This window comes from Nematolebias whitei, chromosome 22, assembly GCF_014905685.2.
Source record: "Nematolebias whitei isolate Nwh7 chromosome 22, NemWhi1, whole genome shotgun sequence".
Classification (NCBI taxonomy): domain Eukaryota; kingdom Metazoa; phylum Chordata; class Actinopteri; order Cyprinodontiformes; family Rivulidae; genus Nematolebias; species Nematolebias whitei.
In genome coordinates this window covers 11,656,121-11,681,345 of record NC_056519.1, presented here as the reverse complement: position 1 = coordinate 11,681,345, position 25,225 = coordinate 11,656,121, and the positions used below count along the sequence as shown (strand labels likewise).

General features: G+C 38.1%; 1 protein-coding gene across 1 annotated transcript in view; it reads right to left on the bottom strand.

Annotated features, from left to right (window-relative positions):
* The window catches only part of wnk1b (WNK lysine deficient protein kinase 1b), an 84,668-nt gene that overhangs the window by 43,011 nt on the left and 16,432 nt on the right, over positions 1 to 25,225 (bottom strand). The window contains exon 2 of the mRNA XM_037695834.1: positions 4,275 to 4,447. Within this exon, the coding sequence (XP_037551762.1) occupies positions 4,275 to 4,447 (173 nt within the window). The remainder of the gene's footprint in view (positions 1 to 4,274; positions 4,448 to 25,225) is intronic.

Sequence of the window (25,225 nt, the reverse complement as noted above, 5' to 3'; positions counted from 1 at the left end):
AAAATCAGAGAAATCTAAAGCCTATCCCAGTGAACGCTGTGTGGGAAGAGGGAAACATCTTTTTGAGATGTATCCAGCTCATTTTAGAGCCAAAACAGATCCACACCTGTGGCTGTTTAAAAGTCTGTCCACCTGGCATCAGAATGTGGGAGTTTCTATTTGGGGAGTTCTCATACAAAGACTTTAGTTTCGAAGAGCTGCAAAATCATTCAATTTTTTTTATTTTGTAGGGGACTGTCTGGTAAGGCAGCACCTATTATTATCCACCTAACAAAAAGGTTTCTTGACTTTATCTTACTCTTCCGTCAACTTTAATGTGACCCAAACCCCACCGTGTACCCCCCACAAGTGTCATATCAAAATGATCAGCTCGGCACCGTGATGTGTGCTATTACTTTTATTGGCGTTTTGAGTTACCAAGGCGACGCAGTTTGCAAACAAATGTGCCATTTTACCCCCATTTAGAAAGCTTGACAGACTCTTCACAGCATCTAACTGACACAGCGAGTGGAGAGCTCTTTGATGAAAACTCGAGGTCATCAAATAAACTCTTCCTACCACCACATCTTTTAAGATACGCTTGTGTATTGCCGTATTTTTCTGCCTATAAGTCGCTTTTTTTGTTGTTGCATAATTTACATGCCCTGCGACTTATAGGCCGAAGCAACGTATTTATGGATTTTTCCCATATTTATAAACCTTTTTTTTTTGGGGGGGGGGGGGGGGGGCTGAGATATGACTGTTTTCATTCATTCTGACTGGAAAAAAAGAGCAGTACCACTTTAGCCACTTGATGGCAGCAGAGTAGTAGTAGCAGAAAGGGATGCCGTTGTATCATGTAATAGGTAAACGTGGCTATAATGACAAATTCAAAAAAGTTCAAGACAAAAACAACTGGACTTTATTATACTTTATTATTTTTGTCTTGAACTTTTTTGAATTTACCATGTCCTGGATGACTGAGAATCTTCACCAGCTATTAATGACACAATCGGCTTGCCATATTCCCCCACCTTCTTTCTGCTCGCTGCTTGGAGCAACCTCAGCTTCATTTCGATGCACCGCCCCGGAGAAATGCGGCTAATTTGACTATTGAAGTGAATTTATTGAGTAAAAGTTCAACTGAGACACACTTTTGCTATAATTTCGAGTTAACAAATAATTGTTTTAGGTGTTTATCTCGTTAAAATTCGAAGAAACGAGCAGCGTTCCTCCTTTTTTGTCCTCTCCGTCTGAGCGCTCCTGGAGCACCGAGGCAGTGAATCATTTTGAAATACAGCTGATTTGACCTTTTATTAAGTCCTTTTATTAAGTAAACGTTAGACCGAGACACACCTTTACTATTATTTTGAGCAAACAAATAATTGTTTTTAAGTGTTAGTCTTGTTAAATTTGTGTTAAAGTCCTCCCGTGCACGCTCCTGCGGCCGCCATTTGGCAGCCGATTGATTTTTGGCACATCGGCCACATCTCAGGTTGTCAGCGGTGACGCATAAACGCAACGCGTCAGCGGTGATGTATAATAGATGCGACATATACGGCGAAGAGACATATTTATGGATTTTTCCACTTTTTTAGACATATTTGGACTGATGCGACGTGTACGGCGGAAAATACGGTATATATCAAAACATAGGCATTTTTGTCTAAATTTTAAAATGGCCACCATGTGGCAGTCTCCGTCAAGTTTCTCCAGGAACTTTCTAGTTTGTTACTCTTCTCTTATCAGCTGTGCTCTAAATTTAAGCAGTCACTCTTGGGAAGCAGAGAATGATCAATATCAAAACAAACAAAGAAAACAAAGGTTTTATTTACTAAAACGGTTTTATTTTAACCCCTAAAACTAATATTATCCTCGATTTTGTCCAAGCTTTGAGTTAAGCTGAACTGATTAAAGTAGTTACAAAAACCACTGCAGAGCACACTGATCTGTCAGAACATGTTGACATCCTGTTCTGAGTCCAGTCAGCTGATCAGAAGTAGAGCAGATGAGTGTCTGTCTCCAGCTCCAGACTGTAGCCAGCTGCTGTAATAATGCAGCGAACACAGATCTGCCCACTTGCGTTAGAGAGGTCCAAATGACAGCTGTGACACTGTGTCTCTGACGGCACTCAAACACCTTTAAACCAGTCAGGAAAATGTAAGCATTTCCATTAAAACTACTGTACTAATCTATTATAAAGAGGGAAACTGGATGCTTTATTCATCAGACTGCTGCAAAAAAACAAACATTTTTTACTCTAAGGAAGACAGAAATCAGCTAGCTTTCATCACTTTTTACTAATTAGCATTTCATAATGTACTTTATGTGAATGTATTACATTATAAAATCAAATGATTCACTGTAATTGGATTTTAATCCAGGTCTCAATTGAATTTATGATTTGGATGGGTTTTTTTTGTACAGTTCCCCCGAAATAACTTTTGTTGTGAACTGGCTCTATATACATTTAATTGAATTGTTTAATATCTGTAACTGTGTTTGTCAAAAATTATCTGAGGGGTTTCATTTACTTTCACATCGGAGCAGATTTAAATATAGATCTTATATATTCTATATATAAAGGGCGCTAAAGTGAAAATAACAAAAATGTACATTGGTAAAATCAAACGTGCTACTTTCTCCCACACTTCCTTCATTATTCTCACTTCTTCCACTTTTTTTAAAAAGCAGCACCATCATTCCTCCTTCACAACCCACTCCTGCCCTCACCCATCTATTCTACTTTAATGTTCTCCCATTCTGAAGTCAGAGCAGTGCTGACAGACAAGTTAAATCCTGTGGCATGTAGCAGCATTGGAGCAATGCTGCAGTACCCCCCCCCTCCCATCCCCCACAAAGTTGGCTCTAATTTCAGCACATAAACCACACTGAATAATTTTACATATACATATAAAAAATACATAAAGAAGCACAAACGTCTCTCACGCAGACGTTGATAAGGGGCCTCTTACTGGCTGAACCAGTCAGTGTTTCCATCTTCAACATCTTCTTCCCTCCCCATCACTTCACCCCCCCCAGCACACACACACACTCCTCTCCTGTCGTCACTCTCTTTTTCCACTGCCTCAGCACAGAGCAGCACCTCTCCTTTCTAAGAATTTATCTGGATGACAGCCGAACCCCTGTGTAGCATTCGTCCTGTTCACAAACCCACCAGCATGCTCTGTAGGTGCTGGCAAGAACAGGCATGTGTGTGTGCGTGTGTGAGTTTTGAGTTTTTTGCGTACGTTCGGTTAAACACAAATATTCTAATAAACACCAATCTGAATAATGTCAGCTGCTGTTTTACAGCTACAATGTACAAAGTCACCGTTTGGAGCTTGACGAGGAAAAATGTTGGCTGAACTGAAGTGGATGTTTCACTAATACAGACCGTCTTCTGCAACACATTCTTGTTTGCAAATAGAATTAATGCTAACATCTTATAAGATTTTTTTGAATCCTTTTCAGTCTGCCAGTGGAGGGTGCTGCTGTGCAACTGAACCATTTCTCCCTCTGCTGTTACAGGTGAGTCCCATCACTTTGGTGATCTATAATGACACCCTTTATTTGCATTTTATTCTGACAAAACTCCGGGCGCCTCTCTCATTCTGGCTTTTCTGTCTCCGTCTCTTTCCCTTTGATTTCCGGAACTGCACGAATCTGTCAGCGCAGTCGTCCATCCATCTGCCTGTACCACTAACCGAGGAACAATGTCAGGAATGAGAGGAATCTGCAGCAGAAGCAGCAGCTGGCAGGTGGGTTGGCAATGGTCCGAGGTGCACGGTGAGGCGCAGACTGAACACTAACACATTTTTATTGAATATAACAGAAGCTCGACAGTGACAGTAACGATCACAGATGCACAAATAAATGTTTGTTCTTTACAACAGGTTTGGGGGAAGGAAGGGCAGAGACTGAGGTGAAAAAATGACAAACAGCATCCCAAACATCCATGCACATTTATGTTTTTGTGAATGAGCAACATTTGCATTATGTTTTTAATCATATAATTTTTATCATGATTCAAATATTATATAGACAGCGAGCCACACAACAGAATAAAACACACAGACTTAGTTTATAATGAGTTACATTCTCACTAGTGCTTTGCTAAAAGCTTAATTCGACACAAAAATCCTGCTGGAATGTGAGGTACTAAGAACTAAAGTGTGAAATCATAAAAAACACAAAATAAAAGAATTGCTGGTGTGTGTCAGGGAAAAACTTTGATATTATAGTTGCACTTTTCCCTAAATTTTAATAAATTTCAGGTAATCTCGTGTACTCACGTTTTTAATGTGCCAGATGTCATGAGCTCGGTGACAAGAACAATACACTTCTTTCCTTTGCACAAACCCTCCCATGAGTCATAAAAGCGGACAATGTTAGGATGCTGGAGACCCTTCAACATCCCGGCTTCCTCTTTGAACCGCTGACGCTCCGACTTGGACAGCTTACGGTCCTGCAAACAGGACGGAGGGGGACAATTAGTCGAGAACATGCAAAACAAAGAAAAACAACGCACTGCACATTTGAAATCTTTAGGAAGGACAACCATCCAACCTCCAAATCAGACATACAGCACTATTATAGTGAACGCAATTACAATCAAGTCAAGAGGGAAGGAGCTGGGAAGGTTAAATAGTCAAGCTAATCAGCAGATTAAATTCAGTCATTCATTCAACTTTTATTTCTCAATGTGCCACAATGCCACATTTACAAGACAAACCTGTTCCAGACAGTGCATATAAAGTACAGACAACAATAACAACAATAATAATAATGAACTACAGTAAAAATGCAGTTAAAAAATGATATAAATTGCAAAAAGAGTGGGATCTAATACTGAGCCTTGTGGCGCACCGTTAGTGGTAGATGGATGAAGTACAGTTATGTCGAACACATTGTGGTAAATAAAAATGATTTAGGCAGAAAAATTAGGTAACATAATTGTATCTATCTATGGAAAACATAAACACAACAGTAAAACATAAAGCGCGGTGAATTGTGAGATCTGATCCTATCAGAATACACTGCAGACGTTTTCCAGTGAGGAATGTGGATAAAACTGCTCTGTCTTTTCTTCTTCACACAGACAGCCACAAACACCCATTAAGAGTCTGAGGCTGCGTTCTGCTCCACCTTCTTTTGACCCGCACAAGGTATGCTCCAACTTTATGTTAAGACGTTTTGTGACGAATCAATCGACGTAACCTGCACTGTAGACCAAGCAGAACTTTGCAGTAAATATTTTACTGTCCTAATGTTTATAATGGCAAATATTCTGAGAATTATTGTCAAAATATCAAATAACTTCAAGGGTCTTTGAGTTCATGCTGCTTGAATGTTTATAATGCTTACACAACAGTTTTATTGTGCTCTTATCTATCAAGGAAGCTTGACCAAAGCTATCAAAAGAAACGTACAGTTCACATTCTTCCATCACGCACTTTAGGGACATTCTTTCTTTACCATTACCGCCTCGATAAACAGGCGCACTGTGTGAACAGGCCAGTTCCTTAAAGACCTTGTAGAAATGTGTGGTTTTAAACACGGACACTAGTTGCTCCAGCCTGCAGTGTTTACACAGATTTCATTTTAAGAGACCAAAAAAAAGCCTTAATGATTTTGTGTTTTCCAAAATATCAATACCTCAGTTGAAGTCTAAAATGTGGCATTTTTAATTGGTTTGTATATCCAATCAGTCCGTGTTCATTTGCTTTTTTTTAGAGCGTGTCTGAGCAGTTCCTAACTTAAATTTTTGGTCTAAATGCAGACGACGTATTTGACACTTCAAAAAAAAAAAAAAAAATCACAGCAACTGGGGCTCGACAGTGATAAAATGAGAAGATGAATCCTCATTTCTAAGGGGATTTATGTTCAAATGTAGCTGTCAGAACCTCTGTGATCACACATTCTTTAGCTGTATATTCCAAATATGAATGGCCCCACAGCAATAACAAGAAGATGTTACCAAATGTCCGACCACGTTTCATAAAATAGATAAAAAATATATCAGTTTTTGTAAGTTTTGCACTAATTTTGTATATGAATATGTCAATAATCCCAACACAAAATAGACTGAACAACAGACTGTGTCCTTAACCTTTTTTTTTAGAAAAACACCTGGTGCAACATCTGGCAGCGCTGCCACGTCACGATGAGCGAGTGTTTTTAAGCAATTAGAAAACCTTGTGAGCTGCTTCAAAGATTAGGAGCTGCTGAGATGATCTCATACTGTCACACTGTACAAGTCAGGGCCTTGTCTACATCATATGACTTCCTTGCACACACACTCTAAACACACCAACACACTTTAAATACACACTAAAGCTTTCAGAAATAACGTGTCTGAGAGAAGGCCTAAAACCGTTGATGCCCCCCACCCACCCGCCCCAATCATACTGCTGCAACCACTTTCCTGAGGAAAGCCCATTAGCAACTGACAAATCATCTGTGTGTGTATGTGTGTGTGCTCGTCAAGCCGTGTGCCGATACTCTTCATCTCTGGCTCTTTCTTCTTGTGATCACATGACTTGAGCTGCACGTCACCTGACCTACTGGAAGCCTCCGTTCCATTTCCCAGCAGCACTTAGGAAAGATCCTGGCCAACCATAACACTTAAATCGTCTCCTCAGAGCATTGGAGGATTCTTTCTTCATCCCTAATTATTTCTCTCCTCATCATCATGTGTGCATTACTCACAAAATATCAAATCTGTTAACAGGGACATTTTATACGCTTTTGGACATATTTGTATCAAACCAAGTCAGACAAGCAGAAATCTAAATTTAGGTTCCAGTAAGTCTCCAGGATGCTTATTCAGGTCAATTTAAGATGCTATGAAGTGATGGGAAATACTAGTGAGAGAGTGTATTTGTTTGCTCATGTGTGTATCCAGAAAAATGACCGAAGACGGGGGAGAGTAAGGCTAAAGAGGCTTACTAGGATACCATTATGTTCTCCTTCGGTTTATATACGTGCTTACAGAGACAGCACAGTGTATGCATGTCTAAAAGAAAAGCATTTTTTAAATAATCTGATGTCAGAATGTCAGGAGTTAAATTTGACACATGACACACGGGTTCTCTTGCAGAGGGTGTTTGTCCTCGTGTCCTTACAAGCTTCAAAACATCATGAGATTCGTGTTTTGTCAGAGAAAAATGTCTTCTTGTTTTCCATCTTTCACATTTCTCATACGCCCTCCTTCACCTCACACAGACATGCCTGCACATTCAGGTCTGCAGTCCCTTATCTGGTGTTCACACACACACACACACACTTCTTTTCAATATAAGGGTTTCACACTCTCTAATCCCACTGCCTTCCCTTAGCCTTTCCGAGGGCTTCAAAGAAACCTCCTATACACCCCTGCGTAAGTGACAGCTCTAATTTTGTCAGCCCTGAATCTGTTCTATTGAAGCCAACCAAGGAGAACCCACACACACATATACATACACACCTACTAACAACTACACAGCCAGAGAGGATGGCCAAAACTAAATCTGCTGTGTCACATTATTATGTGGTTTTCCTTCAGAAGGGCTGAAAACTGATACCCTCTGATCAAGTCATGTAGGTCTGGGCGTGCTGCTGAGTTTTAACACTGATCATCTGTTCGGGTCCTCTCTCGTCTGCTGATCCCCATCCCAGCAACTGATCCTGACCGCTACACGACGAGGACCAGCAGAGAAAAGCTCTCCCATGATAAACTAGTGCTGAAATGTGTCTGAGGAAGTGATCACAATGATAATGGACTGCGAGTTCATGAGTATCAAACTGGGATCTCTCCTGGGGCAACTGAAAATACAATAAATAATTACATCTGCAAACTTCTCACGATTCTCATGGAACAGTAATCACCCTGTATTTACACAAAAGACAAAAATTAACACCAACATGCAAATGTTTAGAAGCTCAACCTTTAACTCCAACAAGCAGGACTTTTTAAAAATTATTTCAAGTTTTCTGGGCATCTTGTTGAACACTGACTGCCTTTTCACTTATTTATGTCTCAATCCAAAGCTATTAACTGAAAAATTAAATACTATAGTTTAATTAACTGAATAAAAAAAAAGGATTGCCCAGGTTTCTGCTGCATTTTTTTTAAATTTCCTAAAGACCTTACTTCCAGAAAATGTTCATCTGCTGCTAGACAAAGTCATTAACCTTACTTTGGTGTAGTTTGTCCACATTACAAATTAAAGACAAAAGTCATCACCTTGTTATTTCCAATTAACCAAATGGAGGTGTTCCTTAGTAACAGTGAAAGCAACTTTTTGTGCTTTACCAATGTTTAACTTATTACGACTAGTGTCCCTGAAACATGATGTCGCCCTCATGATTATTGAGAGTTAAAACTGATTAATTTAGGTATAGAAAAAAAGTGTGTGCACAGTGATTTATCAATGGGAAAAAAGAATGTAGCTTGAGTGATTTACAAATAGGTTTGCTTATGCAAATCTTTATAGGTATGCTAAATAGCCAAGAGCTAATAAGTTTACGTTGAGAACCATTGTCACAACTGACTTTAAGCAATGAAAATGTTGAGTCAATCTCAATATTTCTACTCTATCAATAAAAAATGTATTTTAGAGAAAACTTACATCTAACACTTGACAATGGTTCAGGACGCTAATGGTATTTACATATAACTTGTATTAAAGCCAGATAGAAGACCACAGAGAATCTGTTTAAAGTCTCTTTTTACTCTGAAATAAATACAACAAATTTCACAAAATGAATGGAAATTTAAAAAGCAAGACTAAATCCTTATAGCTCGACTGGAACCCTCTTATTTTATAATTATAAAACCGTTTTGAGAAGCATATCTGCAATGTGTACTTCTTGTTCAAGTTTGTTGGAATATGTTGCCAATTTGATTCCCAGAATCTGACTTGATGAACCTCTGACTCAGATACGACCCAGCAAGAACGCTGGTCTGTAACCATGGTAAAATAAAGCAAAATAAAACAAAAACCTGTATATCCTAATTAGATCTTGGCAGCATGAATGAGCTGGTTTGTTTCTATATACTCGTGGTGGGGTGCTGCCTGGCTGCATGTCTGTCTTGTGCAAGGAAAAAAAAAGATGCTGTGTTGGGAGGAAAAAGTGACCCCCTTCGGCCTGGAAATGCCTTCCTGTAAAAAACCACAAATCTCCTAAAGCACACACAGCTAATAAACATGTTCACAAAAAGATCCACACATTGCATTACTTGCACACACAAACGAAAACCTTTACCACACCTTGTTATGGTTAGCCAGAGAGAAACTTAGAGAGAGCATCTGTTGCGAATAAGATTGACCGAAATGTGGAAGAAAGAGTTCAAGTGAAAGTCACAAATGGAGAGAAAACGATGGCAAAGCAGAGAAAAGAACGAGATTTGAATTCTTGTTTTACTCAAACTCTAAGGTTTTCTCTGTATGCTGATTTATTCTGTTTTACCCCCTTTCAGCTTGTGTTTCTGCATGTCTGTCCTTCTTTGTTTCCCTGTCAGACCACTCTGATCCGCTCCCCTTCATTCCTCCCGTTTAGATGGTTTTTGGTTTCCCATCAATCATCGCTCTACATATTGCAGTAACTGGGGCCATGTGTCAGTGTGCCCTAAACGTGGCCAAAAATCTGGTGTTTCTGGAACAGTTCGGTTGAGTCTCATACCAAATGGCTTATATTTAATAATTAGATACTGTTTTTTATTTATTATAATGTTACCATTTGTAGCAAGAAACACAAAGAAAGCCATTCATTGGGACAGATTAATCAACAAGGTGATGTCAACTTGTCTCCTGACAATGGGTGCCATCCCAGTCTGTCACTCACTGTGCACTATTGTCTCAAGTCTGTGCCTGGCTGCACAATGCACACCCACCATTTATCAGGGGAATCATCACCCTCAGTTCAGTTGGTCACCCTTCATGTCTCCTTCACTTCCTCTTTACTAATAATCACCCATTTTCCTTAATTTTGAGCATTTTTTTCCACTTTTCCACTCATTGAGCCCAAAAGAAAAGATTAACAACTTGATCTGAGCGTAATGATCCAGGTGTAACAAGAGAAAATTTGAACATGAGTTAAATTTTTGGTCTTAAGTCCTAAACAGAATGCCATGCAAAAAAAACAAACAAAAAAAAAAACTGATTATACTTGAGATAATACCAATTCCAGGAGCAAATGAGTAAAACATGTCAGGTTACCAAAGTTTAACAGGGTGAACAAGATTTTCATGAATGATTTTCAATGTTTAGGTTGCAAAAAAACATTTATAATGTATTAATTTAAAACTGTGGTTTAAACACATCGTTTCTTTTGAAACAATCAAACCAATTCCATATTTCTAAACATAATGAGTCAAAATGACCAGTCATTCAGGAGTAATAATGCTCAGTTTAGAATATAGAGATTGAAATGATTAAGAACCAACTTTGTTGTATGTAGCTTTGATAGAGTCACATGACTATCACTGCCACTGGTTATCTAAGAAAGCTTTTCATTGTTTGTGTAAAGGGTCTAGCAGGTCCCATCTCAGCTGACCACGTGAACCGTGTGACATTTCTCAATGTTAAAACTAAAGATACAACAGATACAACAGACACAGCAGTCAGCGAGTACGAACACAAGTAAAAAAGTCTGAGCAGCTTGTTCTGAGGAGATACTGTGACGACTCACAATTTATCACTGAGTGATTTCATCACAGTTTTTGTGCCACTGTGTCCACAAACATCTTTGGATTTGAATAGTTAACATAGCAATGCCATTGGTTGGACTAAAGTGTAAAACTGTACACAAATATTAAAAATATGGTAAGTATATGAATACATTTATCAGCAAGGGACCAATGACTGTGTAAAAAAAGACATTGAAGTCATGAAGCATGTTTGTGGTGGCAATTACTGGGGAAAAGTTTAATAAAACTCCCAGAAATGCATAACTGTAACACAATATGTACAACTGATTAACTTTGGGACTTGAGCCAATTTAAAATGGCCACCACAGCAAACCAAACTAAGCAAAACGCAAAAATAACTCATTCAATTGTACAGAAACTGAGCTAAAATTTGTTCTACTACTTCTGAGTTGTTCCCTACTCATACTCCAAGCACTAACAGATTTCAAAAGTTTGAGTTTTATTTTTTTCTAAACTGACTGAAACCTTATGAAATCAACTTGTGTATATTAGATCAGCAGGAAAGTATTCTTAAAACTACAATAAAGATTAATCTAAAACCCAAGACATTTGAGTGTAATAGTTGTCATAAACATGTTTGTGGAATATCAAAGTGGAAAAGGTTGCATACTGCACATCTACCTGTCTCACTGTTAACTCATCATAAACAAAGACATTTGAGAGGATGAAACGTTGCTGAACACGATCCATTCGATTAGTGGCTACAGTTCAGACCTTTAAATCCTGTTCAGTTCCACTTCAGCTGAGTGAATCGCATATCCAAAGCCAGAAAAGAAAAGAAAAAATACACAAGAGAAGAGCTTAGTAAGTCTCCATAGCTTTTAAATTGGACAAAAAATCCCAGACTGTAGAAGGATCACAGATAAAATCCCTCCTAAATCCTATGAAAATACCAACAGATGCCATCAGCAGGAGTTGATTACAAAGAAACCGTAAACCCTGGTTTGTGTGTTGCGTTACAGTGTGCATTCTTGTGTTTTTATGTGCACATCTGGGTCGGTGTAAATGACAGCTTACACCAAGAAACTGTTACAGTAACCGATGACCTAACAAATGGCGGTGCTGGGTATTGTGATTGAAAAAGGACAAGAGCTGTTCCTGATAAAATTATTACATAATCCTGGGTGGACGATCTTTTTGCACTCCATTAAATCTGAGCCTCCACTATAAATGCTTAAACTGCAGCTCAGCGCTGCTCAGATTTTGTTTCAAAGAGCATTAGCAACCATCAGCATCCAATCAAATATCTGCACTCTGTGCGCACTGAGGGACACAGAAAGAATGCTCAGTTCAGAAAGTTTACATCGTAATCTCTAAATCACCTATTTGCTATCTATAGTATAGAAAAAGCAAGAAAGCATTGTAATAATTAACTAGAAAGTTCCTAGAAAAGCTTTGATGGGGACTGCCAGGCTACTGCCGATTAAAAAATTAGATTTGATTTGTACTGTGTGTTGTAGTTCGCTCTCAGCTACCACTATACCAAATTTCAGCTGAATACCTTTAAAAATGGCTGAGTTATCATATTTTTCTCTTTTAGCTAAGCCGGCCATCTTGGATTTTTCATTTGCATTAGGAACGTATACCAATTCGATCCCAGCTACAAACATACTAAACTTCAGCTCAATATCTCAAAGAATGACCAAGTTAGTCAATTTTGTGTTTGCTGAGGTAGCTGTGGCAGCCATCTTGAATCAAAATGGCTACAAATGTTAATCAGTTCTAGACATTTATCTGATGATTAATTTCTGTGAGTTTCAAACAAATCCAACAGCGAGGTTCTGTTTTCTTCAGAGACAGCTACACTCTTAAGTCATGTGACTTGACAGCAGAAGTTAGTGTGAGGAGTGTTCTCCCATTCATTTCCTATGGAGAAATATGGCATCTTTGTTAGCAAAATACGTCGCCATGGTAACTCCGATTGCCAATAAAAGTAATAACTCCCTTCTCAAGATGGAGCTGGTCGTTTTGATATAACTTTTGTGGGGGTACACGTTACCGTTCGGGCCGCATTAATGGAGATGGAAGAAAAATAAATAAATAAACCCTTATTTGGTGTAGAATAATAGGTGCCTTCCAAGCTTCGCAAGGCTATCCTATGGCTTCTCCTATGCATTGCAATGGCAGTCCCCAACTACAACGAATAAAGGTTTTCTTGGGTTCCATCCAGTACACTTTTTGGAAATACAAGACTCTTAGTTAATTATTGAGTTTTGAGTTTATTTATACTAAAATGTTTGAAATATTTTAAAAAACAATATTTATTATTGTTTCCTTTTACTGACTGTACAGTCCGACTACCACTCGAGGTTGAGAGTAACGCAGTGTGTGTTTACATGAACACAGTGTTGTCTAGGGACAAACGCACAATGCTCCACATAATGACAGTACTTTAGAATTGCCCACAAAAAAGGAAATGGTGTTAAATTTAAAAGTGTTAAATTTGAAAGTTGGAAACATTTGTCTGAAGATACAAAGCACAAACAAAAATTCAAAACTTGGATTAGGGCAAACAAAAGGTAAAACGAGGACGGAAGGGAAGAAAATTATAGAGCAAAACATAAAATGTGAAGGCCATCAATCACGTGACCCTCCTCTGCCCCTCTCTTCAGCGTGACCTATTCTTTCTCTCTCTCCATCTCTCTCTGGCCCAAAAAACTGAAATAGTTAATGAAAGACAACTAGGCCAGCTCCAGTGCGACCAACCACCACCAAACATTTGTGCATGAATGCTACATGCATATTTGTGTTCATGTTGGATGAGTGACTGCGGTTAATGTTACAGGCAGAATTTGAGGTCAATCCATTCCAGATGCGAGTCTAAGAGTGCCAAAAGCACAATCTGTTACAAGACACTAACCTGGTTTTATGGGGGGATTTTTTTTTTTTAAATCAATTTCTAGGCCAGACACACACTTTAAAGAAATCTTGCCATACTACAATATTCTGCTCTCTTATAGTTACAAAGTTAATGTTTAAATTTCCTCAAGTTCACCCCTCATTTGTTTAAAACACAAATATGCAAAACATGGAAACTCCTTAATTTGTATTTACAGATGTTGACAGAGAGACATGTTCATAAAGCAGAAATCAAGAGGAACGCTCTCGAGCTTCCACCTTAGAGCAGAAATGAGGCAGGAAGTGAGGTTACAGGAACAGGAAATGGGCATTTTCTCATCTGAAGTTTAAACAGTACCAAAATCTTCCACGCAACGCTCACAAAAATAAAGTACATACAAAAATATAGGGAATAGGATATATTTATTTTATATAAATGCTACACTACAAAAGCCAGTCAGTCTTTTAGACAGGTTAAGGTGGCTTGAGAAAACCTACTGCAGGACAGAAAGACGGAGGAGAGAGAAAAAGGTTGGGATTATATGACAATAATGCAACAACTGTGAGAACATCATGCACAGACACACATGAACACACTCGGGGTGTAGAGTTACTGCAGAGGTGCCCGTCTGTCTCAGCAAAGCCTTCTCTGAGAGCAGAAATGTCAATGTCATAAGGACTGAGTCAGTCTAACAGTTACATCAGCTAGTGACACGAACCACTTTTGTCAGAGAAAATCAGGACCGATGCTGCGGTGAACAACCAGTCGCTCTACGTTAGATACTTATAGTGGACAAAGGAAGTGGAGAAGAAGAATGTCAAAGTGAAGATGGAGGAGAATAGAGGTGAAGAAAAGAAGAGAAAAAAATGGGAGCTTCAGGAGAAGAAAAAAAGCTCCAGGAGGGAGGAGATGAAGTAGGATGGTAGGCGAGGGTATGTTGAGAGAGCTGGGATGAGGTGGGAGGGAAAACGTCACAGATAATGAGCTGTCAACCGAGACAAAAGCTAAATGGTACAACTTCATAATGAGTCTCATTCTCTGTAAAGATAAGTATAATAATGACAACAAGGTCTCGCTAATGAGACGACCAAACCAGTTCACACACAATGCTACAAAGTTCTCCAGAGCCAACAATTACACCAAGAGAACCCTGCTGAAAACTCGTAACAATGATAGTTGCATAACGGCAAAATGTCAAAGGTTTGTTCATAACCTGACAGCATAAAACCATTGTTCTTTTGTACTTCTGCTCAGTCTAAGCCTAGCTAACACCGAGTCAAATGATATTAGATGTCTTTTTTATTATCCTTATAACTAATTAACACATATATTAAAAGACTATTTTTAGTCATTCTTGTGCTCCTTTGAGACCTTTAGGTCGGCATCAAATGTAACCATCATGCACACGAAATGTCACTTGAAGATTGAATGCTTTACCCCAACAAAAACACTTCTAACTAGAGAAATTGTATTCCCTGCGAAAACACAGTGTGAACGCTTATTGCAGAAGAACTTGATGGAAAACAGCTGAAATTAGCTAAAAAAAGTTCTGAATTTTAGCTGAAAAGGAAGAAAAAGCCTAAATTGGCAAAGAAAAGTAGAAAGAACAAATATTTGCTGAAATATGTTTAGTTAAGCAGAAATGAGCACAGAAACTACGAAATTAGCTAAAAATGCTGAAGCAAAAAATACCTGAAAAGGCAGAAACAAGCTTAAATGACCAGAAGAAAGTGGAAAGAGCAGAAAGTAGATTTTTAAAAAAGGTGGAATTAGCTGAAAAATATTAAATATAAGCATAAACAGCTAAATAGTAGCTGAAATAACTGAAACTAACAGAAATAAGCTGAGAGGAGCATATCAAGCTGAAATTAGTAGAAATAAATTAACAAGGCTGAATGTAGAAGTTACCACAAAAAACAAATGTATCTGAAAAAGCTGAAACCAGCTAAAAAAAATGCCAAAGGTAGCTGAAAAGGTAGAACAAACTTAAATTAGCATAAGAAAGCAGAAAGAACAAGTTTGCCTGATTAGGAAGAAATAAGCACACAAGCAGAATAAGTGGAAATAATCTGAAAAAAGCTGAAATTAGCAACAACAACAAAAACAGCTCAAAGTAGTTTAAAAAGCTGAAAGAAGTTTAAATTACCAAAAGGAAGTGGCGAGAGCACATTTTTTGCTGAATTAGGCTGAAAAAAGTTTAAATGACTGCAAAAAATGTGGAATTGGCTAAAAAAAAGAAGCTAAAATTAACACAAAAAGCTATAGTAGCCGACAGCAGAAAAAGATGAAAATTACAAAAATTACGCCGTAATTAGCTGAAAAAAGTTCGAAGAAGCACTGAAATGCTGTAGTTAGCAGAAAGAATCAGAAAGCAGCATAGACGGATGGAAAAACAGCTGAAAGTAGCTGAAAAAAGTTTAAATTTACACAAGGAAGGAAGACGCCAAAAAACGTATGGAAGAAACATGAATCACAATAGAGTGAATGCTTCATAAGCATTCACACAATTACTTTTGTGATTTCAGCTCCCAGCAGAGTCCAACTCTAGTATCATTTTGGGTCTGAACCCCAAAGCTTTGGAAAAAAGGTGGGCTTGTTATTTCAGCTGTCTCTTCATTGGTTTAATGGTTGGCAGACTCTGGAGTAGAAAAAAGGTGGATACTTACAATAAAGTACAAATCTGTCACTTTTGAAAAGAGACTGTAATTAATCAGAACATACATCTGGCTACAATTAGCTCCAACAATAGCAAAGGGCTTTTTGCCTCCAGAGGCAAAGAGTGACTTAACCTATAACCGTTTTTATACCTGAATATTATGCAGTATAAAAGATGGCTGGAATAAAATACTGACAAAAGAATTGTTAAGCTGCTTAAAATAACTACAGTGTAGGTTTAGGGTAAAGAAAAAGAAGAACTAAAACACTGATAGTGCTCTTTCCTGTTCTCTTCATGTTCCATCCAGCAACAGCTGCCAAAAGACAAATGAACAGAGTTTGGACGCTGTGGGAGCAACTTTTAAGGAAATGGGGTGAGCCAAGTCATCTGTTGCATATAAGCTTCTGTTGACCAACAATAAACTGTGCAGTAAGCAGAATGCATGTTTAGCATTTCTCAAATTCAAAACTGACCCAAAAACTCCTAATTATGAGTACGCTGCATGTAAGGCACCATGATGGATGTTTATTACTAGAGTTGGGTTTGTTTGAGTCTGCAAGGGTATAAAGTTACTGATGATGTTAAACAGAATGCACAAGAGGGGTAAGAGGCTGCTGAAAGAGAAACACTGATTTTCTGCAGAGGTATGTGCACTCCATTTAAATGGAGGTAACATATGGCTTAGGTTTTCCATTTAAGCACCAGCTGCCACTTCAGACATTTTAAGTCTAAATGACTGAGTAAGAACTATAATTTGCAAGCAAGTTAAAAAAAATGCAAATATTTGTTTAATTGTTGCAATTAACAAGCTATAATTTCACATATGTATGGTTACAACAAAACAACTACGGTAAATGTTTTAACAATTTGGCTAATTTTCCCCTTAAATATTATGCCTTTTTTTTTTTTTTTGCATAAATACCTCTGTCCAAAAACCTGCAAGATAATATTTTTATTACAAAGTCAGTCAGATCACAAGTAGTGCCATAGAATGCAGATACCGTAATTGCTGGTGTACAAGCCTCTACCTTTTTCTCACACTTTATACCCCGCGGTTTATAGGCAGGAGCGTCTTATTTATGTTTTTTTTTTTGTTTTTTTTATAATTTTCAAAATTTATATTCTTATATTTTTATTTGAAAGACTTCCTTCCATCTCTCAGTAGCTTCCTGCCACTGACCAACATTTTCCTTTGACAGGGATGGGCGCTCATGGCTCCCAGCACCCCTCCCCTCATGGGGGCAGGCATATGTGACACAGAAGAAACAACATGTCAGGTAATCAGATGTACAAGGACTTTTTCTCACAGTTTCAAATACCCAACCATAACTCCACCCACTCTGTCATCATGTGACCAGAAGTCTAATCTGAATGACCAACGAGGTACTCGAGGACCATTCCCCAAGATAGACGTGAATTAATTTCTTAAAATCGTTCCCGTGTTGTTACCGGATTTTGCGCTTCATGCACAGACCTGTTCATTTGTTCAGCGTTAATGGAAAACGCACGGAGAATTTCTTATGACGCAGCTTTCCTGTTAAACGCGATCGGCTGTCGAGGAGGAAACAGAGCTGCATGTAAGCTGCATCAACGTGTGTCGATGGTCAGGATTGGAAAAGCAAAAGCAGTCAAGTCTGGTACTTGTTTTAATAATTTAAAATGATTTCTGTGAGACATCTTTCTGTGTCGGTAATTATGCGTTTAAATACCAGGATCTCATTTTAAAGTCACATCTGAACACGAAGTGAGAGCTCACCGAGTGCTGGAGAATTTGTAAGGGTTTATTTTTAAAGCAGGTCAGTCAGTCAAGACTGGTACATATTTAAATAAAAGTTGTTTTTTTATATTTCTGTGTACAGTAAATGTGTGTTTAAATACCAGTATCTCATTTAAGCTTAAACAGGGGCATTAAACAGAGCGTAGGAGAGAGGGGCTGTTCCTCCTCCTCTTCCTCAAATGGGTAGTGCCGAAGAAAAATCACGTCAAATTTATTTAGAAAGTACATTTAAAAACAGTAGTTATTAAAAGTGTTTACCAATAAAATCAATGGTACCAATTTAATGAATATTTATCGCATTCTACCAGTAATATTTGACTTCCGGTCACATGACCTTGATAAAAATTCTTGGTAATATTTACCGGTAAATAATTTTTAAGTTACGTAGGTGTTTGGCACTTTTCTGTCCAGTGATTTTGCTTAGACAGTTATTGTGTTCATTTTGAAGGTATAATGGTTGTAACCATGAGTCAAGCAGCGAAGCTTCATGAAGACGTGATGATCTTGCAGTCTGCGCGTGTATTGAAAGCAAGCTATATTCTGTGAAACACCATCTGCTGGTTGATTCTTGAACTGCAACAAGGAAGCTGCACACGGGCTGGGGGCACAGATACTGACGACGAACGGTGAATGCCCGCGGCTAAATAACTGGAGCATCTTATTTATGTACAAAATTATGATTTATCTTATATTTAATAAGTGCAGCTTAGAGACAGGTGCGCTTTAAAGCCCGATAATTACGGCAATTATAGTTCTCAGAGACAAATCTAAATTGTTCAGTTGGAGCTTTTACGAAAACTGGAAATCTGAACCAGATAAGAAAACTGTGGTTTTAGTAGCACATGATCAATAATCATGAAATCAATCACAAACAGTTCAGCAAGTACAAACATCCACACCAACATGGCATGTTAAAAATGTGAAAGAAAAACAAAATTCTGGAAAATTTCTCTTGGAGGGAACAAACACAATAAAAGGGAACAACGTCAACAGAAGTGTTTCTACTGCACTTTCAGGCAGGGATAAAACATGCACATGTGCGTGCACGCACACACGTGCACATATATTACATCAGCTCCTGGTTTAATAGAGGTCAGAAAAACAGGGTTGATGTCAAAAGCAGGAGGAAAAGAGAAAGTTCCAGAGCAACTCCACAACAAAGCAAACTGTAAACAGGAGCGGCACAGAGTGAAGACATGCAGCTTAAATGTGAGCGCCACCCGAGCACGTAAGGAGGGAGTGCAGCTGACTCAATGGTTTGCATGGAAGACTTCATTTAGTTTCTGATAAGTCTGTTTAAACAGCTTCCTGGGTCACAAAACACAATGTTTCTGAGAGGCGTTATAACGATGATATGATCCATCAGAATGACAACTTCCAAACGTTTCCCACACCTGGGTCTTCTGCCAAAACACAGCAGCACCAGCATTTATGACTTATTGTAGCTGCAAGTCTGGGGTAGATCATTAACTTCTCTGATTAAAAAAATACAAAAACACGTCACACATGGTGCAACAGACTTTGCTGGCAATTGTGAAAGCATTATGTCAGAGGAGAACCGTTTGATATTCCCTCCAGCTCACAAGTGGACGTCCCTTTAAAAGCCACTTGTTGCATTACGAGTTCAGGGAATTAAACCTATAACTGAATCAACATGACCATCTCAGTCCCCACCCTCTGAAAACATTACTGCCACGGTTCATCTGCTGAGCAGCGGACGCCAAACCTGACTTCAGAGTACGGCCTTTTCATTTCAAGCTTCAATCGGATGATAAATCTAGCACTAAGAACATTTTAAGACCATTCTTTTAATTCTATTTGCACTTCCTGGAATCTATTTTTGTGATTATTATTTGGATTAGACTGCCCAGCCTTGACTCACAGTGCCAAACCTAACTTCCTGATGTAATAAACACAGGTCACGTGATCCCACTTGGCAGCGTTGCGGCTTGTTGACTGATTGCCTGATAGATGGTCATGTAAGTTGCTCAACTCCATGAATCTTTCACTATGTACCAATCACATAGCTGCTATTGTGCTTTGACAGTTTACCGACAGGTGCTACTGCCACTCTGTATGGAACATTGTTATTATCGAGATTTATTTCAACAAAAAATGCTGTTTCAAACACGCTCCTTCAACACTTCGGAACATCAGGACATAAGGTTCGATAGCACGTGTCTATGATAAGAGTCATGAAGTGGCTGATCGCCTACTGAATCATTGAGAATGATACAGAAAGCATTTATTGTGTGAATGTTTAGGAAGAATTCACACTATTGTGATCCATTTTTCTTCCGTACATTTTCAGCATCTTTCTCATTCCACAATTTTATTTTGTTATTTCAACAATTCATATATGAAAATGTTCAGCTAGTTAAGGAGAAGGGTGCTATGACTTTTGGTATTGGTGCAACTTTAGCTTTTAAAATATTTAGCCTATTCTGCCATTTTTTTCTCATAGAAAATGAATTGAACTCATTTTACATCCTTCAAATCGTGAGATCTGTTTACAACTTTTTACTGCTCCTTTCATATTTTGTTCTGGTTCAGCTTCTTTCAGCTTCCTTGTGCAAATTTAAAAATAAAATGTTTTCAGCTACTTTCAGCTAATTTCAGCTGTTTTGTGCTCTTTTCAGACTCTTTCTGCTAACTACAACATTTTTGTACTTCTAACTTCTTTCTGCTAATTTCAGCTTGTTACACTCTTTTCAGTTTATTTCTGCAAGTTTCAGCTTTTTCTGCTACTGCTACTTTCAGCTGTTTTATGCTAATTTTAGCTTTTTCAGCTAATTTCACAATTTTTACACTCTTTTCAACTGTTTTCAGCCTCTTCCAGCAAAAATGTGCTCTCCACTTCCTTCTGGTAATTTAAGCTTCTTTCTGCAATTTTTAGCTACTTTGCAGCTGGTTTTATGCTAATTTCAGCTTTTTTCAGGTAATTTCCACTTTGTGTGCTCTTTTTTGCTTCTTTCAGACTAATTGGGCAAACATTTGTTCTTTCTGCGTTCTTATGCTAATTTAAGTTTGTTTTACCTTTTAAGCTACCCTTTTAGCATATTTTAGCTAATTTCAACAATTTTCAGATCAATTCAAGTTTTTCATGGTAATTTCATCTACTTTCAGCTTAATTACATAAATAATTCAACTTATGCTCCTTTCAGTTTATTTCTGCTATTCAGTTATTTCAGCTACTATTTAGCCGTTTAAAATGCTAATATTAGCTTATTCAGCTAATTCCATATTTTTGCACTCATTTTAACTTATGTTATTTTCTGCTTTCTCCTGCCAATTTACGCTTGTTCTACATTTTCAGCTGTTTCAGAATTATTATTTTTGTAGCTAATTTCAGCTGTTTTTCAGCAAGTTCTTCTGCAATAAGCATTCACATTGCATTTTCTCAGGAAATGCAATTTCTCTAGTTTAATAGGTGCTATTGTTGAGATTGCACTATGATCACTGGCGTTTCAGCAACAACAAAAATGGTTTTAAGAAAACATAGATGGGTTCATATAAAAAAGGCACCTAGATAATGTAATGGAGGTTAGCATGGCTTAATCCAGAGGGAGAAAAAAATCCAAAGCTTTTATGTTCTCTCACTAAAAACCAAAGCATTTCCCTCATCTGTCCTCGTCTGGGTCATATGCTAATGAGAGTGATGAGGGAATCGGCATGCCCACGCACACCAGAAATGACAAAAATAATCTAATTCTCTTCCCCTTTTCCCCCCTCTGCCTGTCTCAACTAATCTGTCATCGTTCTGAAGGACGCAGCCGATGCAATCTCTAAATAACGCAAACGCCGACCCCACATCTGACCTCAAACCCTTCTACTGAATGGGACCCTCAATGCCTCTCTTTAAATATGTGCATGTGTGCGTTTCCGAGCATGCTGGTGTGTGAATGCACATGTTGATGGCTGCATAAATACAAGTTCTTATTCTCTATTTGTATATGTGTTTAGGTGTTTATGTAAACATATTTAAATAAATGTTTGCACCAAGTTTGGTGGGAGCGTGTTTGTTTATCCTTTCATATTTGTAGTTTCTTTAAAGGCTGCATTTGTCTGTATGACTCATTATAATCTTTTAATAACAGTGAATGATAAAGTCAAGCAGTGGAAATATAAACCGACTGGAATAAACCAAAAGAAAGGCCAAAATCAACTTGTCGTTTATGCTTGTGGCATAAAAAAATTCAGCTCTGCAAATGCTTGAAAATGTATTCATTTATTTTTATCCCCGAGTTTTATTACTAACTCACTACTCAAGTACTCAAAGCACTCAGTCAGTGCTAAAAGTTAAATAAACGTGAGATAATTATTGGTTGTAGCTTTAAATTGCCAGCTGGGAAAGCACAGACAAAACTGTATTTCATAACATCGATGTGCTAAAGATGATTTTTGATTTACAAAACTAAAACAACTTCTCAAATTTGTGTTGCCTTTCTGAATAAAAGAACATGCATGCTGACTCTCAAACAATAAAACAAGTACCCTTTCTACTTCTATTTCATATTACTACCAAATGTAACCGTTTAAATACCTGACCAGTCTCAAAAAGCAGATATTAATTTTTAAACTGAACAAGGAGAGAAGAGAAATAAAAAAAGACAAGAGTTGAAAAAAGAAATTAATCATGCGCTGTCACTGCTGCTGCGAACACCTCCAGCCCACGAGGTATCTATTTATAGACACCGTGATGGAATGAAAGAGAGAGGTAGAGAACCAAAAGACTGAGGAGGACAAGTAGAGACAAACAACACTGACTGCAGACATCTGGACGGAGGGTGAGGAAGAAACAGACAAAAAAGGACAGCAGGAGAGCAGAATAATAAAAAAAATGAGTGGAAATGGAAGCAGAAGAGAAAAAGACAAATGATTGTTTACTATAAACATGAGACATTTTTGGAACTGGATGCAACATGTTAACTGAAATACAAAAAGTGTCTATATTTACTGATTATATGACTATTCTAGATTTACTGGTCTGACATGAGGTTTGGATCATGACCGAAAGAACGTGATCCTCATACGACCGGATGAAATGATCTTTCTTATGGGGTGAGCGGTTCAGCCTTAGAGATAAAGATGAGGAGCTTCGTCAATCATGGGGAGCTCGGAGTAGAGTTGCCGCTCCTCTGCATCAAAAGGAGTCAGTTGAGGTGGTTCGGGTATCTGATTAAGATGCCTCCTGAACGACTTGGAGTTTTTCCAGGTATGCCTACTGAGAAGAGACCCCAGGGCAGATCAAGAACTTTCTTTGTTCCAAGGGATTTTATATCCTGTTGGGACTGGAAGCATCTTGGGATGCCCCAGTAGAAGCTGGAAAGTGGCTCTAGAGAAAGGGAAGTCTGGGTTTCTCCGTTGTCTCCACAACCCAACCATGGAAACCTACTTTCCTTCCCTCCATTGATTACGGTGACATTTACATGAATGTTCCTACAAGCACCCTGCAAATGTTGGACGCTGTCAGTCACAGTGCACTAAGATTCATAAGTAAATGTAACTACCGTACCCACCATTGCACCCTGTATTCACTGGTTAACTGGTCATCATTAACTTCACACAGACTCTCTCACTGGTACATTTTCATCTTTAAATCACTTCTTGGTCTGTTGCCTTCATGCATCTCCTCCTACATGTCTCTGTGTGAGTGCAGCTACAGCGTGCGCTCTCAGGACATTATTACCTGCAGTGTTCCCTCAGTGAGGACTGAACTAGGCAAAAGGGCCTTCTCCTACTCTGCTCCCGTTTCTTGGAAAACCTTGCAAAAAGATCTGAAGCTCTTGACCGTGACCTCTCTAAGTGGCTTTAAATAACTGCTACATTCATGGCTAAAACCAATGCAGACATGTTCCTGTTTTTAGTATTTTATATCGCTTTACAATGTAGCCGTTTGTGTTTCATTTTTTATATCATTTCTTCCATTTACTTTTCATTGTATATGTTTTTTTAATGATTGTCTACTGTTGTCATCTGTGTTCTTTGTTTAAAACAGGTCGCTCTTGTAAATGAATCCTCGAGCCTCAATGAGACCAACCTGTATTAATAAAGGTTGAATTGAATTGAATGGAATGGATAAACCAGAAGACAGATGGATAATAGTAAAAATTCATTTAGGAATATTTTCTTCCAAGCAAGAGTAAAGGTTTTCAATTCCCACTTCCCAAGTATAAAAGTTGACGTTAGTTTTATACTTCACTGAGAAGACCGTTCAGTTTCTGATCTTTTGTACCACTTCATCAAAAACCTGTCACTGAGCTGTTTCATTAAGGTTTCAAACGAAGTGCTAGAATTGCAAGTTTTTCTTTGTTTTGGTCATTAGTAATGAAGTCAGAGGCCCAAACATTTGCTTTGAATCACAGCAAACTAATCATAGTAGCTTTCAGGTTACAAGCTCAGAGCTCTATTGTCAACTTGCAACGTTGGAAAAATAAAATCCATTTGTTTTCAACAAAGCTAAAGCAGTGTTGGCTCACACAGTTTTGCTGACATTTACTCAAAGAACACATAATAACTAATCATTATTAAAGCTAAATGTGTGAGCAACTTCTGAACAAAAATAAACAAAACAGTGTTTCTCACACGAGTGCTGTATTTGTCTTTATGATTTATTAAACATGCTCGGTGATAAACAGGCTCGGCATACGCAAGCCAAACCCCAGTAATAAAAGCAGGAGGGTGAACAGGTTTTATATCCGTCTCTAATAAGGATATATGTTAAAAAAACAAGCAACTACTGTTCATTTTGTTGTGTTTTGTGTTTTGTTGTGTCAGACAGAGCCTGTTTTAGTCGATGAAAACAAACAAGAGTTGTTTTTTTATCTGCTCAGAAGAAAAGGGAACGCAGCTATAAATATCAAACCAAAGATGAAGCTTTGAGAAAGACACTTCTTATTAACAAGTAGCCTCTTACACCTGAACTGAATTTTAGAAAAAAATCCCAGACTAACGGCGCTAAATTGAGTAACGAGATGTTTACACTGGACGATGGCCTCTCCCATGGTAAAGTGTTGCGTGCTCAGTTCTGTTTGCTTACAAACACACATTTAGCTTATTGCTCAACGTTTGACCAGGTCTCTGATGAATTTCTCTGCTTTCTATGGTGCAGCCTGCTGAATGACGTGCGACTGATCACACCTGCGCTCAAGCGCAAAAGGTGTTACAGATGCTAAAAGCATATTAGCAAGTGTTGGAAGCAGAGGATGTACAAATGTAAGAGTATCTAGTCATTTCATTGTAGATTTCCTTTTTCTCTTAACCTTCATACCACCATTGTTC